Source organism: Euprymna scolopes, chromosome 4 (assembly GCF_053919585.1).
Source record: "Euprymna scolopes isolate OS-2025 chromosome 4, ASM5391958v1, whole genome shotgun sequence".
Lineage (NCBI taxonomy): Eukaryota > Metazoa > Mollusca > Cephalopoda > Sepiida > Sepiolidae > Euprymna > Euprymna scolopes.
This window is the reverse complement of record NC_136485.1, coordinates 62,709,130-62,735,936: the sequence shown is the minus strand read 5'-3', so window position 1 is coordinate 62,735,936 and position 26,807 is coordinate 62,709,130. Positions and strand designations below refer to the sequence as shown.

At 31.5% G+C, this 26,807-nt stretch overlaps 1 protein-coding gene and 1 pseudogene across 7 annotated transcripts in view; both read left to right on the top strand.

The window, feature by feature from the left end:
• Positions 1-26,807, top strand: part of LOC145267882 (sorting nexin-2-like) — a 148,916-nt gene that overhangs the window by 59,662 nt on the left and 62,447 nt on the right. For all 7 annotated transcript variants that reach the window (XM_080123339.1, XM_080123337.1, XM_080123338.1 and 4 more), the window contains 5 exons: positions 5,107-5,309; positions 15,099-15,200; positions 20,451-20,592; positions 21,039-21,117; positions 22,986-23,178. In XM_080123339.1, the coding sequence (XP_079979465.1) occupies positions 5,107-5,309; positions 15,099-15,200; positions 20,451-20,592; positions 21,039-21,117; positions 22,986-23,178 (719 nt within the window). The remainder of the gene's footprint in view (positions 1-5,106; positions 5,310-15,098; positions 15,201-20,450; positions 20,593-21,038; positions 21,118-22,985; positions 23,179-26,807) is intronic.
• On the top strand, positions 3,386-3,537 carry LOC145275121 (U2 spliceosomal RNA; annotated as a pseudogene).

Sequence of the window (26,807 nt, the reverse complement as noted above, 5' to 3'; positions counted from 1 at the left end):
GTTGGCTTGAGATAGTACTAGAAGTTTCTTAAAATTTTCACCATCCTATTACTGGTTTCTTATAAAAAAAAAAAAAAAAAAGCATACTTTTCTCTGGCGTGGTGTTTCCAACCCTCATCAACTAATCTTGAAGACGGCTATGTCATTGAAATTTTTACCAGAACTTAACTGTTTTAGTATTTGGCTTACTCAAAAATTTATTCCAAAATTAAAGTGTGACATAAGTTTAACACATGTCTAAATTGATTATCACATCCAATAGGGGGAGGGAATATTTTTTCATTATCATCAAAAATATACCCGACTTTCAGCAGAAACTGTGAGTGAATGAGACAAGAACTTTTAATCATTTTTGGTCCAGAGACAATTTATTATGTCTAAAAAAAAATATATGAAAAAAGTAATGCGTTACCATGCCAGTCACACCCTTTTTTATTCGATTTTGGGGTACATTTGAAAAAATCCCAAAACCCTTAATATCTCTATAAGACTTCATTTTGGAGAAAATCTGATGCCATTTTTGGATTTGTTGGGTCAAAAAACTTACCTGGGTTAATTTTTAGAGCCATATGATCTTTCAATCAGAAAATATTCAAAGAAATGACATCAGAAAATTGTCGCCCGGGTGTCACATGATGTGACTAATGCCAAAGCAAAAAATGCTCTAAATCGTGAACCACTTGGAGCTATGTGCTCAAATTTTCAGGATTTCTTAGTTCCTATATTGTCTACAGCCAGATCTGGGGATATGCGTGTCAAGCCCTGAATGATTTGACACAGAATAACCCTTTGTGTTTGTCTCACTTCCAAATCTTTAGTCCTATTGAGAATTTCCACCTGATATGAATAATCTCAGCGTTAGGTTGTATTTTAGGGTTATTTGTCTGTATATAAACTTAACACTCAAATAGGAATATGTGTACCACTTCACACGCACTATTTTACACCAGATGGGTGTTGGGTTAAAATTGATACATTTAACCAATTGTTTAGATAAATAGTTGTAAAAGTGCATTTACAGAAAGGATTGCAAATTGCATTGATATGACTGAACTTATGCATTCATGACTAGAAAATTTCACCCGCTATTGACAATGTGAGACTAAGAAAGCAACCCCTGTCATGGACGTGTGCCAGAAGCAGAGATGCGTCATTGTATTTCTGAGAGAAATGAACCAATCAACATGAATATTTACAAAACTGATGCAATTGATGTTAGGAGATGGGTTTGTCAATTTCAGAGTGGCAACAGATGTAAGTGACAAAGCGTGCTCCAGATGTCCATGCACAATCACCACCTAATTGCTGGCAAAAGTGCATTGAGAATGCTAGTGTCTATGTAGAAAAATAAATTCTGGAGCACAAAAGGTCACTTGTTTTAATGGTCCCTCTTCCATCTTCATAGCTCTTCAATTTTTTTTAATTAAAAAGGATGCGTTACTTTTGGAATGACCTTCATATTTATTATTAGTTTATTGAATATTTGAGTTGAAGAAACTATAACTATTTACAAAACATTTTTATTTACATTTTTGTTCCATTTCACATTACTGAACAAAAAGTTAACATTTTTGCTGTCTTTGTCTTTGAAATATTAAAATTTACTTTTTGATGTGATTGAAGAAATAAAAATTAAAATCTTATGCTTGTGAAGTGATTTGAGATTTTTGCGTTCAATACATCTCCCACCTATGCTGGTATCTTTCATCACTTTTCTCATCTAATATTTTCAATGTATAAACAATCAACAATACAAGATTATCTGTTCTAATCATTATTGTAATAATAGGAATGATCATAATTCTCTGCTAAAAACAAAAATATGGTAGTACCACTAAAAATAGTCAGGCGGGGAAAAGCATGATAAAAAAAAAAAACTGAGGAGGGTGAGTGCCATCCAAAATGGTGCAAAAAGTGCCACTATCAGTCAGAAATCTCTGGTAAATGGCTGTTGCAATAGCACAATTATTTGCAAGGGATATCAAATAAAGTGGAGAATACGGGAAATCCAGAGAGGCTTGTCATTCAGATTCCAGGGAATAGCACTTGTTATTGCCAGTAAGCAATCACTGATACAACTCATGAAAAGTCTTAGTAAATGATAAAGGTTGTGACATGCTGAAGTTGAAACATTTTTGTGTGCTAAAAGGTCATAGGAAGCTGGCTGAAGAATGGCTAAATAAAGTACAAGATTAAATCTTTTTTCTAGATTTTTCCACTCCACCCTTGCAAATGAGCAGAAATTAGGGTTCTTTAAGTTTGGATCTTAAGATAGAAGCCAATGAGTCTGAAAACTTGCTAACATATATACTTCCACACCACTCAAACTAGTACTAAATGCATAAGTTTTAAGTGCAAATTTAAAAAAAGAAAAAGTAATTTCTCATGATTTTTTGCTGTGCATATCGCCACGTTGTTGATAAAATGTTTTTTTTTTTTTTTTTTTCATAAAGTTTATTAAATATGTAGCAAAAAAAAAAAGTTCTATAAGCATATTGTTCTTGTCTTGAAAGTTTCTAGCTAACACTAAATTATACATACATTAATAACCCAATTAAAACCTTGTATTTCAATATTTCTCAAGCCACTGATATGAAGGATTGATGCAAAATATAAGGAATAGAATTTGATGGTGATATGGGCAGACTTCAAAAAAAAAAAAAATGGTTGTTTTCATGAATCTTACATTTGTGGCTCCAAGTAAACCTTGATTTTTCTCCAGAGGTCTGAAAGTCCCCTAAATTGGATGAATTCTTTAGAAATAGCTAAAAAGAAAAAAAAATTTATTGAATTTATTTGTGATTAATTATTTAGACCATTTTACTGCACAACTCCTTACTTAGGATGTCCCCTAATCACAGTAACTCTTGTATCCGTGGTCACATGCCTTGTTTGGGGTGAAGTAAATATATACAAGTGTCCGTTTGAATTTATTTGTGATTAATAATTTTTGAGACGATTCAAGTACAAAAGATCACAAAAAAAAACTCACATTTCGCTCTCTGAAAATTTTCAGGTGCTTTGTGATCAACTTAGGAACCTTTCATGGAATTTGGAATGCAAGTTTTTATTAGAGCCCTGAAGATACACAATTCACATTTCATTCTCCGTGTGTTGTCATCTTTCAATTTGTTGAACTATCTTGCTGTCTTTGCTTAGGATTGAACTTGGAACCTCAAGACAACTTGCACACTTTAACCAAAGTCTTAGTTGTCTTGGCCACATATTTCTGGAAAAATTGTAATTAACAATGTATTATTAACTACTATTGATTTGAAAGCTGTTTTAAAATCCAATAATTTTATAGTTTAATACATTATGTTAACAAAATTGGTTCTAGTTTTATAACCATTTGATTCAGTTAATAATTTGATCAAACTATAAGAAGACTTCTTGGCCTTTGGGCCAAGATCAAAGTGTTGTATCTGTTCTGATGCGACACTTCAATTTTTTGTTCTTGGTTAGTAGAGGAGAAATCCTTCACGACTGAGACAATTTTTAATTTTTGTTCCTTTTCTCTACATTAGAAAACGACCCTGGTGTCTAACTCTGCCCTCATGGGGAGGCAAAGTAAATAGGAACCAATACTGCAATAATCAAATTTAACGTTTAAATCAATAAGGAAGACAAAAAAAAACTTTTTAGGCCATGGCATTTCAAAGCCAAATGCAAGAGGAGAAAGAACCAGATTTATAAATCTAGAAAAAAGCTGGATTAACAACATTAGCTTAGAAATGAGAAAGAATATATGCATACAGCAGCAGGCCGTAGAGTATAGGTAGAAATAAGATTGAAGAAAAGGGTACATGTATGGGAGAGTAAGGAATACATATGGAGAGGTTAGTAAAGAAATACAAAAAAGGACATATAATAAGCAACAGATCTCTCTCTCTCTCTCTCTCTCTCTCTCTATATATATATATATATATATATATATATATATATATATATATATTAGTAATCTGTAGTAATAGTGATGATATTGTAGATTTAAAAACAAGTTGGTTTAAGGGTTCCAAAATTTATACTATCATTTTTTTGTAAGGACCCATGGCATAGTGGATAAAGTACTTGGTAAATTCAGTTGTAAGTTTTGGAAGTTGATGATTCAATCCTCAGTGTGGGCGACACTCAAAATGTCTTTATCAATTACTTTTACACTGCCATAATTAATGAAACGAGAGCATACTACTCCTGTGAATTAAATAAGTTCCATTTGAAATTCTGTGCAGATTCCCAAGTTCGACAAGATACATTTGAAGAAGGTCAAAGGTTACATCAACAAAAAGATGTGAATAACAAGATGAGAACAGTCCCAATAATATGAATTTGAATTGTTTGCTTTTCCAAATTTACAATCAATTTTATGAAATAATTTTGTTTTGCAAATATTTTCTTGTCTCATTTATATAATATTCTGCTTGTTACTTAATCTGTATGTTACACTTTGAAAAAGGCCAAATACAATTATTGAAGGCCAAACAACTTCAAAAAAGATCAAATTGAGATTTGGCTTCAAAAAAGGCCAATGTGGCAACTCTGCACGAGAATTACCTCCTTTTGGATATCATCATAATGATATGATCATTGTTGTCATGAGTGAGAAAGAAAGCCAGCAAAACATTATGTAAAAAGAGAACATTCGAAAGAAACAAGGCAAAAAAAGAGAAGTCTATCAAAAGGTTCTGGATTGAAGGAGTAAATTAAAGATTGTCTCTTACAATGTAATTTTATTATTTGTATTGAATTATGTAGCACAATATTATTTTCTGAGTATTTATTAGTTTTTATGTCAGTTCTATATTTAAAATACACTGGACACTATCTTCATAGGAATGGTGATAAACTCATATTTGCTGCTTGTTATTGGTTTTTCTGTCCAAAAATAATTTTTTGCACTAGATAGCGCAAAAAATTTCTAGATAGAAAAATATCAGCTTTAACAAAATGTATTTGTTGATTAAATTTATTTCTCATTCCGTTGAATTTCCATAGACCTTGCTAGTTACATATTATATTTTATAAGCAGCGATTCTCTTTCTATTTTTTCCAAAGTTTATCATTGTCCAATGTATATAGATTTAAAATCTTGGACGTTTTTGTCAGGTGGAGGTACGGAAGTCAAACTGGATTCTGATGCTGAAGAGACAGAGACACCACCTGGTGCGCAACCTGCTGGAAGTTCTCTCCCTTCAGTTGTGAGTGAGTCATCGAGGGCTGATGAGGAACCACCACGAGTTGGAATCACACATACTTCAACCACATCTACAACCATGTCTGCTACTACTACGAAACAAGTCAAGGATGAGGCAAGTATATACAAAATATGGACAGCATTGTCCTGTCATATTTGGTTTGATATTATCTGCAATTTTAGTTTGTTTCAGAATTTGTTCGACAAGGATTGATAATTTGGATCATTTGGATTACTGTTCTCATTTATTTTCATGTTTTCAGCCACTGTAATCTCCAACATGTTTTAGGTGTGCCTTTACAAATCTTTAGGAAATCTTTGTCGAACTCAAGAACCTATGCAGTCGTAGCTGACTAAACAAGAACAGTCTGTTTCTATGGATTAAAGGGTTTGGTTTAGTTTGAAATTCCAGATAAGTTCTGGTGTTCGAAAAGATATGCTTGGAGACTGAACGTTACATCAGCGAAAATATGAAAATAACCAAAATGACAATAATAGAAAAATACAAATTTTCATTTACATTTCTCCTTTACATGTGTTTTTTAATTCTGCTTTCCAGTTTCCTGATAATTGTTTCTGGCCAAAATTGGTTAATAAATTCACCATGCCTTCAAGCTGCGATCAAAGTGTAGTATCTGTTCTGATGCTACACTTAAGTTAATTTGTCTTTAGTCAATATAGAGGAAACACTTCTATACTAAGGCAATTTATATTTTTGCCTACTACCAGACTACCCCTTTTTGGGGAGCTTCTTTACACCCACATTAAAAACGACCCTGTGTCACATATTGTTTAGCTTAATTGCCATGTATATTTTCAAGACCTGTATATAATCGCAGTCAGTTTTTATTTTATGAGCCAGGATTACACTGTTTTCCAAATTCCACTTTCATACAAATGGTTGAAATAATGTTATTTAGAAAGCCATTCTTAACATGGGGGAGGAGACTTTCTAACTATTCTGCACTTTCACCTAACACTTTAATGAAGAATACCATAAAAATTTAATTTAACTTGGAAATATTATCTATATATCTGTGAAAGTGTGTGTGTGTGTGTCTGTCTGTCTGTACATTTCCCTACGCAATAACTCTGTCAATTTTCAGTCTACAGACTCGAAATTTGATATACAGAGTATTGAGATTTGGGAAAATCTTTGTAATCCGTTTTCGGACAGAAATTTGGCTGTTAAAGGGTCAAAGTTCAACGATTTGACCTTTGAGAACTCTACCAAACTCCGCCACCAATTTTGGGTCTAAACACTTGAAATTTTAGATATAGATTCCTTGGACATGGATCTAACGTAATAATTTGATTTGAGCCCAAAACAATAAATGTTAAGGGGTCATAATAGGGGTCAAAGTTAAAAAAAAAAAAAAAAAAATTGACCTCTGCGGTCTCTACCAAATTACTCCGACAATTTCTGGTCTAAACATTTGAAATTTTACATAAAGGGTATTCAGAAATAGTGTAAGCTTTTTAATCAATTTTGGTCGAAAATTTGAGCTACCAATATATAAATGTATGTATGCTTGCATGTCTGCCTAAAACTTTCAACAGAGGCGACAAATTTTCACAAGATCAGTATCGTTTTGAAGCTCGACCCTTCAGACGACAAATACCAAAAATTTGGCTAAAAACATTAATTTCTTCACCCTCAACTGGGCACTTTTCTACAGGGAGGGGGTCGCTTTTTTCACCAATATTTTCGAAAGTCATCCGCTCTTTTCGATTGTCTAGCCTTAATTTAAACCTATGTCACTTGAGGTTTGCCGGTGGTCGTAACAGCAGACGTCACGTTTTTTCCCCTGTTCTTTTCCTCCTTTGCAGTACGGGTTCGAGCCTGCCTTCCTACTATCACTTTTTTTTTTTTTTTTTGCTCAACACACACCTCCAAACACCCGTGCAACGCCGGGCACCCATGCTAATCTAAAATATAGCACGGTGCGTACACTGTACAAGCACCATTATTATTATCAATATAATAATAATAATAAAAAAAAAAATGTAGATGATATCAAGTGGTGTCACGCCAACTAGTTATGAAGGGTCAGATCTCCACTGAAAGTGTGCAGAGAAAACTGGTACCTTGGGGAGGCTTTTTATTACCCAAACTCCAGGAAAACACCAATGGCCGATGCCAACAAGAAATCAATGGCAAACGGCTGTTGCAATAATGTGCAATCATCTACATGAGTGGTCAAGAGGTGGAAATCTTGGAGACTTGTCACTCGGTCTCCAGGGAACACCACAGGTTACTGCCAGTGAGCGATCACTGATGACCTGTGTGACAACTTCTAGTGAGTGTAATAATAATGCCCCCCCCCTCAATTCACCACCACCCTGATTTAATATTGTAGATGTTTATTATATTTTCTCAGTTTTTAACTAATGTTTGCATTATGGTATGATTGTCTTTTAAATTATTTCTTTAGTTATGTGAACTTCACTTTAGTATTCATGTATTCTGCACTGAAATGAAGAGTATACGATTCCTAAGCACGTAACTGATGAAAATACTCTACACATTTTGATGGAAAAATGGACATAGAAGTACAGAAAACCAAAGCGTTAAAACTAATTTCTATATTAAAAGTAATAGTTATTTAAAAATTTCAACATATAATCTTTATATTTTATATTGAATAAAGTTCAGTTTTAGTATTAATCAAATTGTCTTCCTTGCTTTTCTTTTTTAATGTTCTAATGCTCTTTTTCAAAAAGCTCTCATTCATTATCATCAGTCTGATGGTTTGACAGATTTGCCTACTGTGCATGACATCATTTTTCAGTTAACCGGTCTTGTCTCTTGGTGGTCGTGCTAAAACCCCTACACAGCAGCATATTAGGCTATCATTTTTCTTTCCTCACTAATGTATGAATTGTTACTGAAATTTAATTTTTAATCCCTTATGTCACATGATTAAAAACAATCGGTTCCAACCATTCTTGTATTGGGTGACAAGTACACTTAATGTCCAACTCTGTCAATCATACTTTAGCAACGTTTTACATTTAACATATAAATTTACATTTTAAGAACATAGCACTGCTAATTAATGTTAGAGCTAGTGTGATCCGTAGAAATTCCAAAGTTGTAGCCCACATCAGTATTTGTCGATTCACGCGTGCAGTTGGACAGGTGGGCCAATTTTGCAAGAGATCCTTTCTTCTGTTAATGCATAATTTGAAAATCTGACCTTTTTAACAATTCATTGCAGCGATTAGATTTATTAGAACTTGGAAAGTACGCTTGTTGATACTTATATATATTAGTGATGGGACGATTCCAATATTTGTACTGATTCCATGCTAAATTCTTGATTCCAATACAATTACCGATTCCGATTCTTTATAAATCTCTAAATATTTAACTATAGAGTTTTTATTTCCCTTGATTTTTGTAAAAACGCGTTAAATATACAGATATTTTTCTAAACGTCAAATTACAGTTGTAGAGGATGATCTATCAATTTTAGCTTTACTGGTAATTTGAAATCGAATAAATATTTATTATTTTATCATTTACAATGGAAAATTTTGGTTTTTAAACAAAATCCCCCCCCCACCCACCCACCAAAAAAAAAAGACAATTAAAAGAATCATTTTGGGCATCAGAATATAGGCATCAATTTCTCCAATTCCAATACCCCAAAAGTTTCCGATTTTTCTGATTCCGATTAATCGTCCCAACATTAATATATATATATATATATATATATATATACACTCCATTTGATGCTAAATGATGTACTGACCTTTATACTCCAGAGCCAAATGACTAAAGCCGTAACCAAAAGCCTTAACTTTTTTTCTTTTTTTTCAAATGAGTGTCTGTTTAAATTTGCCCTTGGTCATTCCTATACTTGTCAATAGGACGAGTCTGTTAAAAATACTTTTCATCGTATTACTGACAGATTTGATCCTCGCTCCTCCCCCATTTAGAAGGGTTCTCGATTTGCAATCACTAAGATGTAACAACTAGCAGAACCCATGGAAATTCCACAGTTGCATCCTGCATCTGTTGTATATTTGCAGATGTGCTTGAGAATAATTTTATTCTATGGACATCCAACTTATATGCTGACATTATGATACTGTACCATTTTTATACGAAACAGATACTACACTTTTAAATATTTATTTTCACAAAATATGAAACCTTTACCTATTAAAATTTAAACAAATTAGGCACAAGGCCATTCAAAGTTAGTTGTGAGAAAATGAATGTCATTGTTTATCATTTGTAACTATAACTAAAAAAGTGTCTATCCTACTCTTAACTAGAATCATTAATCACCATAATACCACAGTTACTTCAGGGCTTGTCCTACTTAAAATTTCTCAAATCGTACAAAAATTCTATTGAAAATAAATAAAAACGTCTCAGTACAATTGTCTTATTGGCGAGAATCATGGAGGTGGTGGGGGGGGGTGAATAAAAATATTCTTTATAAAACCCTCCCAACCCTTTCTAAATAGATCGCTTACTGTTTTTTTCTAAATAGATCGTCCATTGTTTTATACTACCCTTTGATCGCAGCCCAGAGGCCAAAAAGTGTATTTTAGTTTGAATTTCATATTAAATGCACAGTGACATCAGATAAAATGTATAAAATCACTTTTTTTTTCTTTGCATATTTAGTGATCAGGTGATCCCATCTTTTAAGAAAGGGGGTGAATAGCGATAATGTACATATATATATATATATATATTAAGTACATGAAATTGTGTTAGTGTATTATTATATAGATAAGTTTTAATTTAATTTCTGAGCTGAAAAGTAAAACCCCAGGTGGTATTTTGTGCTTCAATTGTCAGCATGTTTTCTATTCCCATCTGTTTTGCTTTTATTATAGGTGCTAAACAGTCAATTGTGTCTGTCCATATAAAATCATTTATCATTTCCGCACCTGTTTCATGTTCGTCCTACTTTCATTAAAACAAATTATATTCAATAACTACACTTAGCCGAGATAACTAGTGTTACTGAATTATCATTTAATGTTTGAACAAAAATGGAATTTTATTTTGTATAAAATATTTTTGTTATTTTTTTTATGTAGGAGGGGGTGTATATTTCACCTTAGTCACATAGACTATAAATTTTTATTAATGGTCCCATTAAGTTCGCATCACATGCACTGTAGAAATATATTTTCTTATGATCTATACCAATCCTTATTTACATTAATTACAGAGCAATATAGTGAATAAATGACAAAAAACTATATTCCAAAATTCATGATGTTGACCATCTTATTATTTATTCCTTTAATTCAGTTGACATTTTTTTGACAGATTGATTGTTACTTTCAAAACGAAAGCAGAAAAAAAGTTTCATTTTTTTTATTCTGAGTTCATCAATTTAAAAAAAAATTATCAAGTTTTTCAAATTTGATTTCCAAACAATACTATTTTGTTGTTTTTAATGCTTTTCGTAAATTTTAGTACACATGTACTAAAAGTGTTAAAAAACAACAAAATGTACTAAGTACATGCGTTTGTTTTTTAATGGTAAAAAACAAAAAAAAAAACAAATATATAACAAATAAAAGGTACTTGTGCACTTATGCTACCATGCTGAAATAATGTTATTATTTAGAAACCCATTCTTAACTTTGGGAAGGAAGGATATTTTGTTAACTATTCTGTACTTTCACCTAACAATTAAATAAAATATATCGGGGAAACTTGAGTTTATTTTTAACTCATTGTCAAGACCATTTTTTCTAATCTGTGAAACAAACCAGTTTTTGTTTTGTTTTTTTAACTGAAGATATTTAAATAATAATAATAATTAGGCGGTTTGATAAAGAATTTCATTGTGATGCATTTTGTAAAGTTTTACTTTGTTTCCACCTTAACATTTTTCTTTAAAATGACTATCTTTGAAGGTTTTCGGGTATGCTGAAAAGGCATATCGCATTTAAATTTTCTGCAAATAAGTAGTTTTCCGGATATTAAGCAATGTCATTTCTTGTGTTATTGCTGGTGGCCATCTTGGTACATGCGTTTGCGCGCAATTTCTCGGGATTACGCTTGCGCGTACCAAGATGGCCATCAGCGATAACATAAGAAATGACATTGATTAATATCCGGAAAACTACTTATTTGCAGAAAATTTAAATGCGATATTCGTTTTCAGCATACCCTAAAACATATAAAAGTAATCATTTTAAATGTTAAGGTGGAAACAAGGTAAAAAATTACTGTTTTATTTCTTTGTTTACATAGTTGAATTTTCAGTAAAACAGAATAGAAATGACAAAAATTACCATCAACTGGTGAATATATAGTTGTTGCTTATCAGGATTCCTGGTATCCTTGTACTGTAAAAGCTACATCGAGGATTCATGTAGAGTATGATTTACAATTGCATCTGAGAAAATAGGATTTATAGAGGATTTACAAAATTGAAAATTGGACTGGTCCCAAAATGCATAAGTTCTTGTTGACTATAAGAATTTCCATCTTTTACAGAAATCCAAAATCTATATGAAAAATTTTCGATTTGAGATTAATTCATATCTACTCAATTTTTTTATTTTTTTTCTGTGAGGAGAGTAGTAAATAGCGGCCATGAATGCTCTTTAGGCATTCAATGGCTACACCCTAGATTAAGCTCTCCTTTGGTGAGGAGGCAGGAAAATGCCTGCTCTCAATAAAGCTATATTTAAATACCACTATAATACATAGTTTTGTTCATGAATAGACACCCACTGTATGATACCATGCACCAGTTTAAAAAAAAAATTGAAATTTGTACATCTGAATTTATAATTCATGGCTTATGGTAAAAAGATACATCAAATTTGACTGCATAATCAGAAAGAGTACACAATTTTACAATAGAGTGCCAAGGTTCATAAGAATAGCTTGAAAAATAAATAAATGGTGGTGAAATTACCGAATTTCTTGAAGTGTTGAGGTCCGTAATTTAGCTCACTTTTTCTAAAGAAAAATGTCCACAGAAAAGCCTAAATTTTGGCACTTAAAATTCTCATAACTTTTGAACTACTAATGGTATTTGCATAATTCAAACGGTTTTAACCATCTTTTACATAGCTCTTTTCATGCAAGTCGATAAAATAACAATTATCTAAAAAGAAAAAATCAACTTGTAATGCTACTATTTCTTCTGATGAGTTAAGGGCATAATAGATTCACTGATTGATATAATAATTGATTCATTTTGCGCTACAAAAGATACTGTCAGGAATTGTAAATGTCAACTGAATTAAAGGAATAAATAAGATGGTCAACAATTATTCTCTCTCTCTCTCTCTCTCTCTCTCTATATATATATATATATATATATATATATATATATATATATATATATACTAGCAAAAGTACCCGTCATTGACTGGGTTCAGAAACAGCCTACAGAAAATGGACTGTGATTTATGAAAGTATGATAGGTTATGAAAAGGAAGGGTTGTAAAGAGATAGCTTCGAATTTGGGGGCATCAAAACCAAAGCAAAATATGATGAAAGTAAAAATAAAATAGATAACCCCCATAATTTGTTATACCATATCTGTTCACACTGAAACACTTATCACAATATTCTGTGGATCTATATTAAAGAACCTTGTTAAACTTTGTGACATATTTCCATTCTATGGAGGTCAGACGCGAACAAACACCCCATAATTTTATTATACCATATTTCTTCAAACTGAAACATAATTATCAAAGTATACTTACGCAGATAGATATGAAAAGTCTTTATTAAAGTTTGTGCATATTTCCATTCTATGGAGGCCAAGTGCGAACGCAGACCCCACAATTTTATTATACCATCCCTATTTAAGTTAAAACATACTTATCAAAGTATTCTTACGTACATCTATATCAAAAACACTTGTAAACGTTTTTATTTTTTATTTTTAATTTTTTAATTTTTTATTTCCATACTTTGTGGACCAGGCGTGAACGCAGATCCCACAATTTTAATGAACCACTGTTCTGCCAGATCAAACATACACATTCCTGTGTCTCGATACATCTATCATTATATGTAATCAGTTTTTTAAAATAGTCAAGCATATAGGAGCCTATTCGTGACCACACACACACACACACACAGCTTTATATTATATATATTGCCACCTAGACTTAGTAATTTGATCCTACACTAACCCTAATTCAAAAAAAAATATAAAAGTGCACACAAATACATTTGTTAAAAATTCTCTGATTGTCTGCATTGATTTTATTCTTATGTTGTCGGTCAGCCATTTTGTTTGTGACTGTCAAAACTCAATTTTGCAACTAGTAAATATATTATTTTAATTTAATGAAAAATAGATTTACCTTAATAAAATTTTTTAAAAATAAAATACTATAAAACATGTTACAAATACAATATCTTTGATGGGTGTTCACATAACTTTTTTTATTTTCAGAATAGCATTAAGCATAAATTTTACAGATAACTTTTTTTTTTTTATTACATGTTTTTTCTTTTTTTCTTTTGCTATGCATGTGTATTATAAACTGATCGCTTGGTTTTGATTTTCCTTCAGGATTTCTTAAGCCGTCTGTCTTCTCGGCATTAATTCATCCGTCTATCACAATAGAAAAGGACTTTTCATTCTCCGATAGTATGTCTGGTATCAGGTGGAATTTCTGTGGACAGAACTTCATTTTTATAAGTGGAATATGTGGAATGCATTACTGCAGAATTGCTTCCCTGCTGATTATAACTTGGTCATCTTAAAGTCCAATGTCAACAAATTGTCATAAACCAATCCATAATTAATCAAATGCAGTTCTGTTTGGTTGATAATCATTTCATCTAATTAATCCTCATCAAGGGAAGTTAATTGGATTTAATAAATGGTAATCCACTTGTTGAAAAGAAAAAAACTTAACTGATAGTATTATGAAGAATTTAAGTACAAAGTTTATAGATAAGAAAAATCAAATTTTAAGTATAAGATGATGAGGGTGGGGAGAGGTAAGTTGTATGTATTCATGCAAAATGACAAAATGATCTTGTAATTAAATTTGTTTAAAAATTCTATTTAAAATAATAATTTGGTTAAAAAAACAAATAGCATAGTTTAAAAAAATGAAAGTAAAAAGACTCCTATGAAATTTGTACCTGAGACAGCATTCGTCTAGAATGGGCTGAGCTGGTTCCATTCATTCTTACTGTGTTCTTCATAAAGGCTAACCAAGTCAGACAATTTAATACCAACGATCGGGTGATCTTTAGCCACTTGCTATTCCAAAAGCGAACTGTAGATACAGGAACCCCGGTCGGGCTCTAAGTCAATTTTAAGTTATCAACCAAGGTCACCACATCATGCTATCCAATCCTGTAGAGGAGAGGTGATGCTGGTTGACGGTGAAAGGCATGATGCAGCTTGTGCAAACATCTGTGAGAATGACTTGTCATAGGAAATTATTTTGCAGTGGAAACTTACTGCTTGAGATGCTGCTATCAGGCATGTAGGCAGTGGTGAGTGAAAGTTTCCTAACATCTACTCTCTTTGACCAAAATTTACTTCCGTGAAGCAGGATTGTTTGCACCAGAACTTGCTAGATCCTTACTTTGATACCTTATCTTGATCAGAGCCGGGAACTGAGTTGACAACACTGAGTATATATACACCTTGTTAATTATAATTGCTTCTAAATTGTTTAAAAAAAAAAAAATTGTTGACAATAGTGGATGGTAATATTCTGAATAATGTACTTTTCATTGTGATTTAATTTCATTTGAACTGATTTACCAACAAGAAAAGGTCAAGAAACTCAGTGTTCATGGGTACTTCAGCTAGTGTGCATATAAAATTGAATTTGTTGGAAAACATTTTGAAATTAAAGATTGTGAACATTAAAGTTGTACAAAATAATGTATTTGTTTATTTTTTATTTATTTATTTAGAGTGAAGAGGAAGATCCCTATACTCTTGAAATCAAGGTTTGTGAGCCTCAAAGAATGGGTGATGGCATGGGAGCTTACATGGTCTACAAAGTTATTTCAAAGGTAATTAAAAATGATTTAAAACGAAAAAAATCTAAACAGAATTTCATCGATTTTTTTTTTCTTTTTTACGTATAATTTTTTGTTATTAAAAATTTAGTTCATCCTCTGTATTGAAAGTGTTATAAACTATAAACTTTTAGTTACAATTAAATTTTAACTAAATATACACTGATTATATAAAGACTTCAATCAATGCCTTGCAGACTAGTGCATTTCTAAAACCAGATCCTTTAAAGAAGACTAGCTAACTTGCAGATACCAGCGGACCAGATTGGTTGTGTTTAATAGTTTTGTTTTTTTTAGATCAGGTCTTACTATCTTCATTTTGATTTTTATATTCACGATCTTTTAACATGCGTCCATTTTTTAAAACTTAGACACAAACTTTGGAATCTGTATGGAATTTCCAACTTAATCCACAAGCTGCATTGGTTGCATTCCCTGGAGATTAAATAAAAGGTTCTGTTCAAAGTTTTGCATGGGTTCCAAAGTTTAATCGCACCAGAAGAAACTTGGCTATAATAGCCAAGATGAGAATGGTAATCTCTATAATTCAAACTAAGTATTGATATTTTACGAATAATAATTCTATTTTGTGTTTATATGAATACTACAAGGTATAACCGATTTTCAGTTAGCAATCTTTGTTTTGTTTTTTGTTTTTTTTTTCAATTGTTATAATTTAAATAAATATCATTGTTAATTTATCACATATGAGTTTATACATTTTAAGAATCATATCGATCACCAACTGTTTAATTTTCGATTATTTACGCAGACCACCAACATTTGCATATATTGTTTAAAACTGAACAAAATACAAACATCCAATTGAATGTTGGCTACTGGTCATTTTGGGGAAAATCTAACAACCACTAATATAAACACAACTAAACGAGAAGGCTCAATTTGTTTGTTCATAACTGTCTGTTTGAACACAATATATCAGGTGATCCCAAACCTACTCAAGTGTAAAACTGAGCATTTGTGTTGATTTTTGGCTGTTAAACATTTTATTAAAACTTTGGGGAATCTTTTAAAAAAATGACTCTAGGCATTAATTAAAACAATGAAACCATACACACACCTCTCTATCTATATGTATATATATGATTACACAAAGAATGATTGGAAAGTAACTTTCTATACTTGAAATTCATTATTGAAATATAATTCTTACAAGAAATGAATAGAGTGGAAGAAGTTGTAAGTCTGCCTCATAACTTTTTCCTTTAGTCCTCACATTTCATGAGCAGTATTTTTGACAATGGGGGAGATGTTATCTGGATCAGCTGTTTTGAGTTGATATGTGGAGATTGTAAATCTCCTCATAGTTTTCATCTGTCACTGTATCTCATTAACCCTGATTTTTAAATGAGTTTTTAGCATTAAGTGTTGATTCATTAGTGTAAAAAGAAAAAGTTCCTTGTAAAATCAGTTATGTGGTTCCCAGGCATCTTGTAATACTAGTGTTAAATGCTGGCATCCATATTGAATTTTAAATAAAACCTCATGCTATACAGTTTCTTTTTTATATTCATTTTTGTAAGAATTATATTTTAGTAATAAAGTACAAAAGAGTTACTTTCCAATTTTTTAATGGTAAGTTATAGCAATTTAAGTCAAAATATGTAATTCTGTAAAAAAAAAAAAAAAACATCTCGGGTTGGATTTTAAAATGGTTGATGTCGCTAGTGCAGGGTGGAAAGGAAATGCATCTGTTTACAATATGTCACAAAGAAAACAATTTCTACACCTTGATGTCTTTTTTTTTTGGAGGGGGGGGGGTAAATCAATATATATATATATATATTTATATATATATGTTAAACAGATTTTTTTTTAGGATTTTCCTAAAATTGATATTAACCAAAAATCTTATATGGCAGGAACTTCACTCTTCTAAAGCCTTACTTTCAATATTTGGCTCTAAGAGTATATCAGTATATTCTGCAAGTTGGGTTACAATTTTACTATTCAATATCACAAAACAACTGAATTTGACAAAGTTGGGTGCTTCCGCTGCCATTTAACATGCATCTAACTATTGTAGGTTACCAATTCCTATCTCCTTAGCAGGTGTCAAACAAGATTTTCATTGATCTATGTATCCAAGAGGATTTCACATTTCTCTGCAAGTCATAACCAAATAAATTTACCAGAGATTTTCAAGAATTTAAAAGGTACAGTGTTTCTTTCTGTAGTTAACAATTGCCTCCTGCAATGGCACCCGAACACCGAGTTAGCACAGTACTGTGCCACAAGATTATCTCAGCCATGCCGCAAAGTAATAGCATGGTGCAAAAATCATAGAGGGAAAACTAACATTTATTCCCTATTGAGCATCAACTCAAGATCTGTGTCAACTGAATCTCTGACACATCCTGTTTTTCTTTAATGTCTTCTAAAATGGGTTGACTTCCAGAGAGAAGGTTCATCTAGGAGTTCTTTCTCTATCTGATTGGCGCAAACATGCTGGTGGATGGCAGCAATCGGAGGTGATTATTCATCACCAATAAGTAATTGGTCTTTGACTACAGAATCTGAATTAGCCAGCCATATCATGTGACCTAGCTCAGAATCAACAATGATCAAAATACTGTACTTTCTCAACTCAATCTTTGTTGTGATCCAACCATGTTGATACAAATAAACAGTTCTTGCTCAGAATTCTCCCATATTAAGACAATTTTTTTTTTTAATCTGTATAATGTATATACCTGTGACAAAACAAAAATATATTGCAAAAAAAAAAGGTACTTTTGAGGAAAATCATTTTCAAGCTATTAATGGAAATTTGTAGGCATAATAACAAATCTAATATTATCTCCCTGTGTTTCTTGATTTTTATTTATTTATTTATTTTTTATGGCAAATGAGACACTCCTCACATACTCCTAAAATTTGATTTTTTTCTTTAAAAAATAATTCTACTAAATACAATTTACATGATTTTTAAAATATTTTCATTTCCTCACAAGTATGTACATCAGATTTTTTATTTTTTTACTGTAGAGGGAATGCTAGACAAGAATCAAATAAAATATTTATTTCAAACAGTCTCTGGTTTATTGCTGTTCACTGATAAGCATTCTTGGATGCAACATGCAAAATTGGCAATAACTCGTCATATTTTACTCTTGGTACTACTCCGATTTTTTGGTATGATAGCCTACTTCAGTTCAGAAATTGTTTTTATAGTTTTTTTTTTTAGATAATACCACAGATAAAAATCTGGAAGCAAGTTAAGATCTAATGCATGTGAAACCCAATAAGATCATACCTCTTACAGTTGAGACAATCGTGAAAGTGTCGCAATGAACCTTGGTTGACAAGTCAGGTATAGAATTAGTATCAAATATTGTTGGATTATAGAAAGGATTGGGCAGCATAACAAGCATTAAATCATTTTGTTATTGTTAACTAGCTCATTGTTGTATACATTTGGCTGATTGGTATGATCCAAAGTCACATCTCCACCTTCTGCAGTTTATCATAAACTGCTGGAAAGCATTGTGAAAAGGCTGAAGTGATTGGCCAATCAACTGTCAGCAGAGGACAAAATTGTTTTTGTTAATAGGAGAATAAAAATCACTTACTGGATACTATTGTTATAAAAAAAATTGTTTTCACTGTTACAAAAAAGAAAAACTTATTTATTGAAACTTTTCTTGTAAAAAAAAAAAAAAAAGGACTTATATATTTTTAATGAAAAAAAATGTGATTTTCATTCATTTGATGTTCTCATGTTTAAAAAAAAAATTTTCAATGTATAAAAAAGTATTTTCATATAATTAAACTCATGGTAAGTCTTGTCTAGTGTTTTGTTTTCAGCGTTTTGAATTTATCGTCTAGCAGTGTTTGTGTTGCCTTTTTTTTCAGCTGCTTACTATAAACTGTCAGAAGACGCCAACATGATGTTGGGTCAGGTTTAGGATCAGTACCGGTTGATCTCTTTGATAGGTTCATAAGAGTAGTGGTTAATGGGCAGAAATCAGACGCTCACAGTATTAATGCGGGAGTCCCTCAGGGATCCATCCTAGGTCCAACTCTCTTCCTGATCTAAATCAATGATCTTCCAAATCACATCCTTAGATCATTCGTAGACATTTTTATTGATGACACTACCATTTATAGCAGCACATCAAAAGCCGTAAATGACCAAGTTCTCTCTGATTCTCTCTCCTCTGATCTTGAACATGTAGTACAATGGCAAAAAAAGTGACTGGTTACTTTTCATGCATCTAAAACCAAGCTTCTATTTTTACATTAACGTTCTGATCCCCATCTGGCATCAATTGAAATGAATGGCTCTCATTTTGGGAAGGCTCCATGTTTTGACAAGCTTCTGGACTGGACCTTTACTCCTGATCTGAAATGGAACACGTACATCAAATCCGTTGCCAAGGTCTCTGGGAAAATGGTGGGATCCTTCTATTGATCCAGTAGATATCTACCTGCTGATGCAATTCTTTACCTATATAAGAGCCAGGTACATCCAAGGATGGAGTACGTATGTCATATATGGGCAGGAGCTGCTAGGAAGGCTTATCCTGCCTTGACAGAGTTCAGAATAGACTTTGTAACCTAGTGAGATATGCTCTTTTCTCTTCTCTGCAACCTCTTTCTCACAGGAGATGTTGCAACCCTGTCTCTGTTTTATCATTATTTTCATGGCAAGTGCTCGTCTGAGCTCCAATCTATAACCCCTCCCCCTTGCCAAACATTCATGAGAAACATTTGTCTGGCTGAAACCACTATCAATAATTTCCCCCACACTTTATCTGTGCCTAAACGTAGATTCCATGAACAAAGCTTCTTTCTAAGAACTGCACACCTGTGGAACACTCTTCCATTTACCTGCTTTCTAGCTGACTACAATATGGCCATCTTCAAGTCCAACATGAACAAGTTCTTGATGAGCCGTTCCCTTTAAGTAATCCAGTTTAAACTTCTAATGATTACTATATTGTCCTTTTGACCACTCTACACTCTTTAATTCATATGCTTGAGTGGTCTCTGGGCCTTAAGTGGTGATTCCCTTGAAAAAAAATCTAAATACTCAAATTATATTACATATTGAATCACTCATCTAAAAGTTTCACTGTTCTTGTCTGCTTCATTATAAAAGCTGATATTCTATTGGTTCAAAATTACAAGAGCAGAATTCAAAAAAAAAGTTAATTACAACTGAAAAATTTCTAATTTCCACTTATTGATTTCTTTCAATTTTCTCATTGTTATTTACAGACGACTATTCCTGCATTCCGTAAGAGTTCAATGTTTGTTTTACGTCGATTTAGTGACTTCCTTGGACTGCATGAGAAATTGGCACTAAAATATATCCATCTTGGACGCATCGTACCGCCTGCACCTGAGAAAAGCGTAATCGGTTATTATGTTGTTTTTTTTTTTTTCTCTTTGAAATTTCTTCAAATTATTAAAGTAGTTTTTGACACCTTGACTCAATATATTTTGTTATAAAACTTATTCTTGCTTTTAAGATATAATATAATGGTTTTTAGAATGCAAACTACAGTGAGAGAGAATGAGAGTAATAAATAGAAATTTAGTCAGATACTAAAGTAAATTGTGAATTACACCTATGTAAAATTATTAAAATGTATTTCTTTTAGTCAATCATAACTTAATATAATAATCCCAATACCAAGTAATATTTTAATATTTTTTTTGTGTGTGATTAAAATCGGGGGGAAAAAAGCATCTGGGAAATATTGGCGAAAACAAATAAGTATAAAGTTATAAAACAAATTTATTTTGAAGTGATTATATATATATATATATATATATATATAATCTTTTTTTTTGTTTTTTTAGGTATGACTAAAATAAAGATGAACAAAGAGGAATCTGGATCCGTTGATTTTATTGAAAGACGAAGATGTGCATTAGAACGGTAAATACTTATGACATTCACTTGAATATTTATTTCTATAACTCCACTATCTATTCTGAGTAGCAGTCAAACTTTTGATAACTGTTGAATAAAATCGTGAACTTGATTGTAATGCCTCTCTGTTCGATATCACTGTGTCGACCAGTCGTGGTTGCGCTCTCCCTGTTCAAGAAAATGGTCTCATGTTACACATGCAACTCCATCACCTGCTGCCATGTACATAAACCCTTTTGTTTTTATTGTCCATCAGCTGTACTTATCTGGTGCTGCCTGGGATGCAGTAAAGTCACTTTAGTTTTTAATTTTTATTTCGCACATTTTATGCACACTGAAAAAGAAATAAGATTTTGGTGCTTATATAGTAAAAACTCTTTGATGTACTTATGTATCATACAGAAATAAGTATTCTCACTAAAAATTAGAAAAAAATTGGGTGAAAGTTTTATTAAAAATAAAAATCAGTTTTCATATTTTGTTGAACCGCCATTCACTATTACATGATTAAATAAGAGATTGACTTATCTCCCCCTGATTTACAGGATTTTTCACTCATCAATGGTGGCGTGGCCAAATACAATAAAACTTATTTTTTAATTAAAATTCTATTCCATTATTTACCTATTTTTGTTTGATACATAAGTGTATGGTTTCCTATTAATTTATTTGGAACTGCAATTTTCATTTGTGCTCACTATAAGCAGGAAAATTTTAGTTATGAGAGAGATAACTCTTATTTAACAAAAACAAAGCAAAAAAAAAAAAAAGATCTCCATGGCAATTTCTTCAGCTGTAATTGAAAAAGATTTCCATTTTCCCAGTTGTTTGGTTGCAACTCTATCATATTTTTAAAACTGTACTGAAGTATATTATTATAATGCCAATAACATGATACAAGAACTGAAAATTGGCTAGTCAGAATCAAAGTTTCATATGTCAGCTTAAATGTTGTTTAGATCCAACTCTTAAACCCGTACAAGATAACTTTGTTAGATTTGTCAACCCAAAATAACCTAGATTGTAACAATTATGACACGAAGAACAGAAAATTTACATTGTTAAATAATTAGAAAAAAAAAAAAAAAAAAGAAACAATTCTGAGACCAAGTCAATAAAATGTGTTTACATTTGAAAAAGGTGTAGAATTTGAGCATCATGCTAAATTTGTTCCTTTCAGCTGCCAAGATAATTGTTGTGCTGAAAATTCACTTGTTTTTTTTTGTTGTTTTTTTCTAGTTATTAGTATGTATTTTGATTTAATAATTTTCCATAATAGTTTTATTAAAATAAATATGAAAAGAAAAAAAAAACTTGACATTGATAGGTTATTGTATTTTACTTATTTACCTATCCAATTAGTTTTAGTTCCCTCTGGTTGATCTTGGTATGTTCCATCTATATTTTTGATTTTATTTTAACTTTACTCTGGTTGGTCAGTGTCATCAGCTTATGTAAGTTAGTTTCTGCACTAGTTTTTTTTTTTTTTTTTTGTCCTCAGTATTTTGGCTATTTTCAGTATGGTTTGTATAATATTAGTCCATCCTCTATTTCCAAGATTCCAGTACTCTCCATGCTCTTCCAATGGAGGTCTGGATGGTATTTTCTCTGTCTTTTCATCCATCTTGATCCTCGTGTGGTGCTTATATAGTAAAAGCTGAGTTTGTACCTTTGATTTCTATAATGTTCTTTCTATATTTTGTGTTTATTTCTATTAATTTTTGACAGAAAATTTAGTTTCTCATTCATTGGATTTTGACAGTTATAAGAGTGGCAGGCCTCTCCAAATTAGCATATTTAACAAAAAAAAAAAAGTTTTATGTCTTTTTGCTCGCATTACAAATCTCAACTCAACATCATTTTTGTATGTTCAGGTTTCTGGTACGAACTAGTGCCCATCCTGTGTTAAGGATGGACCCTGACTTTAGAGATTTTCTAGAACAAGATGGTGACCTCCCTCGTGCCACGAGCACTTCTGCACTCAGTGGAGCTGGAGTTCTGCGCCTTTTTCACAGAGTTGGTGATGCTGTTGAGAAAATCACTTATAAAATGGATGAAACCGATGAGGTATGTACTTGAAGTTTTAGATTTTATCAGTGTTTATTGGTTTGGTTGTGACAATATGAATGGATGCTAAAATTATCAGTGATGACAAATGTTTTGGTTGAATCTAGTGAGAATTATGATTTTCAGTTATCTGCAACATTTTTTCCCCCACAAAAACAGATTAATTGTAAAAATTAATTGAATTTTTTGTCTTGTGTTTGTTTCCATGAAAAGCACTTTTAGTCTTTTTAAGGTTTTAGAAATTTGCTGACAGTAAAAAATATTCAAAATAATTTTATATTTGAAATTGATTTTTTTTTTTTTTTTTTTTTTTTTCACTCTTAAATTTAGGATTACAATTGAATATTTTGAGAGATAACTTTTAAAATTGATTGATACTAGAAAAAGAAGTGTCCAGTTGGATCATTATTGATCTTGTCTTAAAAAGTTTACAAATCTAGTTAAATATAAAAAATTAAACAAAATCTAAAATTAGTCACTTTTTTCTTGCTACATGTATCACTTTCTCCAACTACAGATTAAATGTGGTAATATTCCTTTTCTTTATAATGAACTATTCCTACCTTTTTATTATTCTCTTTCTTTATTAGCTTTGTTAATAAACAATGCGATAGAAGCAGTATAAAATAATAGCATGGTGACAAACAAGATACAGAGCAAAGAAGAGAGTAATAAACAGTCAGTTAATCAGAGATAGGTTATTTGGTGAAATAATTGTATTTTATAACCAACTGGAACAAAAAAATATTTTTTCTTTTCAAGCATAACTCAATCCCATAACTAAGTTATTTTCTGATTGTAATATATAGGAAAAAAAATCCTTAAACGTAACGCACGTTGATCAACTCTGCTTGAGTACAGTAATAATATATATAAAAGTTTACTTCAAGAACTATGATTAGTTATATCTGTAGATTATATAAGTATTTTATAAAAGTAAATAAAATATGAATACCCAGAATATAACTAAATACTACAGATAAGCTCAATAGTTAACACTTAATATCATACAGAGCTTATATATTTTTATTCAGTAGAATACACAATTTATGACGTCATTAATATTTTGTAATTATGTAACATTTCTCCATGTGTACACACATTTCATAAATTCAATTTTATTATCACTTTTACATCAGGGTAAAATTTTGGAAATCTACTGATTTCCATCCTCACCACACATACCGACATCATTTAAATCAAGTTGCCTGATAGAGGGAGGATTGGCTTAATAGATTCTGTGGATAATTATGGAACTGGCTATCTCAATTATCAATCCTATTCAATTTATTGTTTCATTTATACTATAATACTGTTAGGAAAGCAATAACCTCACCCCACAGTTCCCTCCCTCTTAGATAAGATAGCAGCTTATGTCTAACAAATTATACTCAATAAATAACTTTTGATAAATGATAAAGGTTGATATGTCATAAAGCAGACAAATTTAATCTCGGATCTTCTGTGATGATAATGGCAAAGATATATTTTCTTTCTTTCTTTCTTAATGGCTCCTAATTGCTTGGCTTAAGTTGTACATAAAAAAGGACTTTGTTGATATAAATAATGTTAATAACTATTCAATTGATTGAGAAAACTTCTCCAGATTTCAAAGATTAATCCTGCTGAAAGGTCTCATTGCTATTGTAGATGAGTTCTTATATCAAAGTGTTGTAGGAAAGTACTGACACCCCTTCTTTTCTTTATACAATTCACTATCAAGTGTAGTATTTCAGCAACATTAATCTTGATGAGCATGATGGTAGTACCAGTACAACCTGTTTCATTTTACATTATAAGCCAGTTACCCAACTTGTATATAAAATAATTTATTACTGTTACATTATCTTTTTGAGTTATTAAATAACTTTGAATGATATTGGAAAAAACATATATTAGGTTTTCAATGCTTTTTCCAGCAATAGATGGTGTATGGGAGGAGGGGCTCAAATCTCTTTGCCTTTCACTAGCATTCAGCTCTTTAAAATAAAGCAGTCTGTCTACTAAAATATTTCCTAATAAGATTTGAGCTGTCATTTTTTTGCCATATATTGATGGTCATACTTTAGTTAGCTTGATATGCATTACAATTTTTTAATATTATTTCAATAATGACTTCCAAGAAATCTAAAGTGCCAGATTTAGGCCATAGATGCATTGCTTTCATAGTTTCCTTGGCATCTCCTACAAAGATTGTCACCAACAATGAAGTGCAAAACATGGCCTACAAAATCTCTTGACCGAAGTAGAAATAGTGAATGACTTGATCCATGGTGTCTACCTTTCATTATACAGAGTGTCTGTATATTGGTTTAATAAAAAAATAAAGAAAAAAAGAAACCAGTTGGGATTACCAGAAGGTGAAGAAAACCCACTCCACTGTGTGGACACTTTGGTCGGATACACAAAATTATAGATTGGCATTCCTCAGTACTAGATGCCCCAAGCGGTTGGCAATAAATTGGCCTTACATCTACTAAAAGGAGGTAATGCTTGTAAGAGTGCACCTAAGATCAAGCCGAATCAAAGGTCTGATCATTTAAATCAATTCCTAGGTTGCTAAATCAAGACCAGTATAACAACTGGTGAATATCTGATTATCCTACATGTATGAATTTTATGGACACTCTGTTTCTATTTATAATGTAGACGTGTATTATTTTTAATACTTTTAAGGAAAGATCATTGTATTCAGTTTAACATGTTTTACATGCTGGCATCTTCCAAACGCTAACATATCACTGGATACATCTTTATCTTTCTCTCAATTCCATCCTTATAACTTTCTCCCATGTTTTCCTTGGCATTCCCCTTCCAACTAACTCTGTTTAAAATTGACCTTTTAAAACAATAAAAAACAAAAATGTAATTTCATTTTTTATTCATTGTGCCATGGTTAAGCGAGATGGAAGAGGAAGCAATCACATCGTCCCTCATGATTTACTTGCTGATGAGATTGGTGCAATCCAAGTTTATTTTATTACAACATTTCTGCCTTTGTTTTGCAAACTTGCTGACAACAATCAATGCTAATCTAACAACACTGTCGGGCTCACAAGTAGTTGTTTTCGATTAGATATTTCACATTGTAGAATATACATATTTTCGAAACATTCTATTTTCCTAACAACAATGGTCATAATAATAATCGTTCAGGTTACTTGGCATCCCCTGGCAGTGCTCTATATAACACATGAAAACCTGTGAAAGTTTGCTTAACAGTTCTATATAATAAATAAAATAATTTTGTAAAACAGAAAAAGCTAACCTCACTGTCCAGCCCCACTTGAGATATATAGTAATAAAACATTTTTTGTTTCATAGAATAACTAAAGGTAACTGATTGCTTGAAATATTTTTAAACACTTTCAAAATATATCAGCAGGGAACGATATTTCTTTATGAAGATGTTTATTAAAAATGTCTAAAAAAAAAAAAAAAAAAAAAAATTGGTATCAATTGTGTAATTTTATTTTTCAATGATTGTGATAATTTCTATGCTATTTATATTCAAATTTACATCTGTATTAAAAGGATTAAGTTGTAATAAACTTAAATAATGCTTTTTTTGTATGATTGAAATATTACATAGATGAATGTGAAGTGAATGAAAAGTACTGATCTTATAG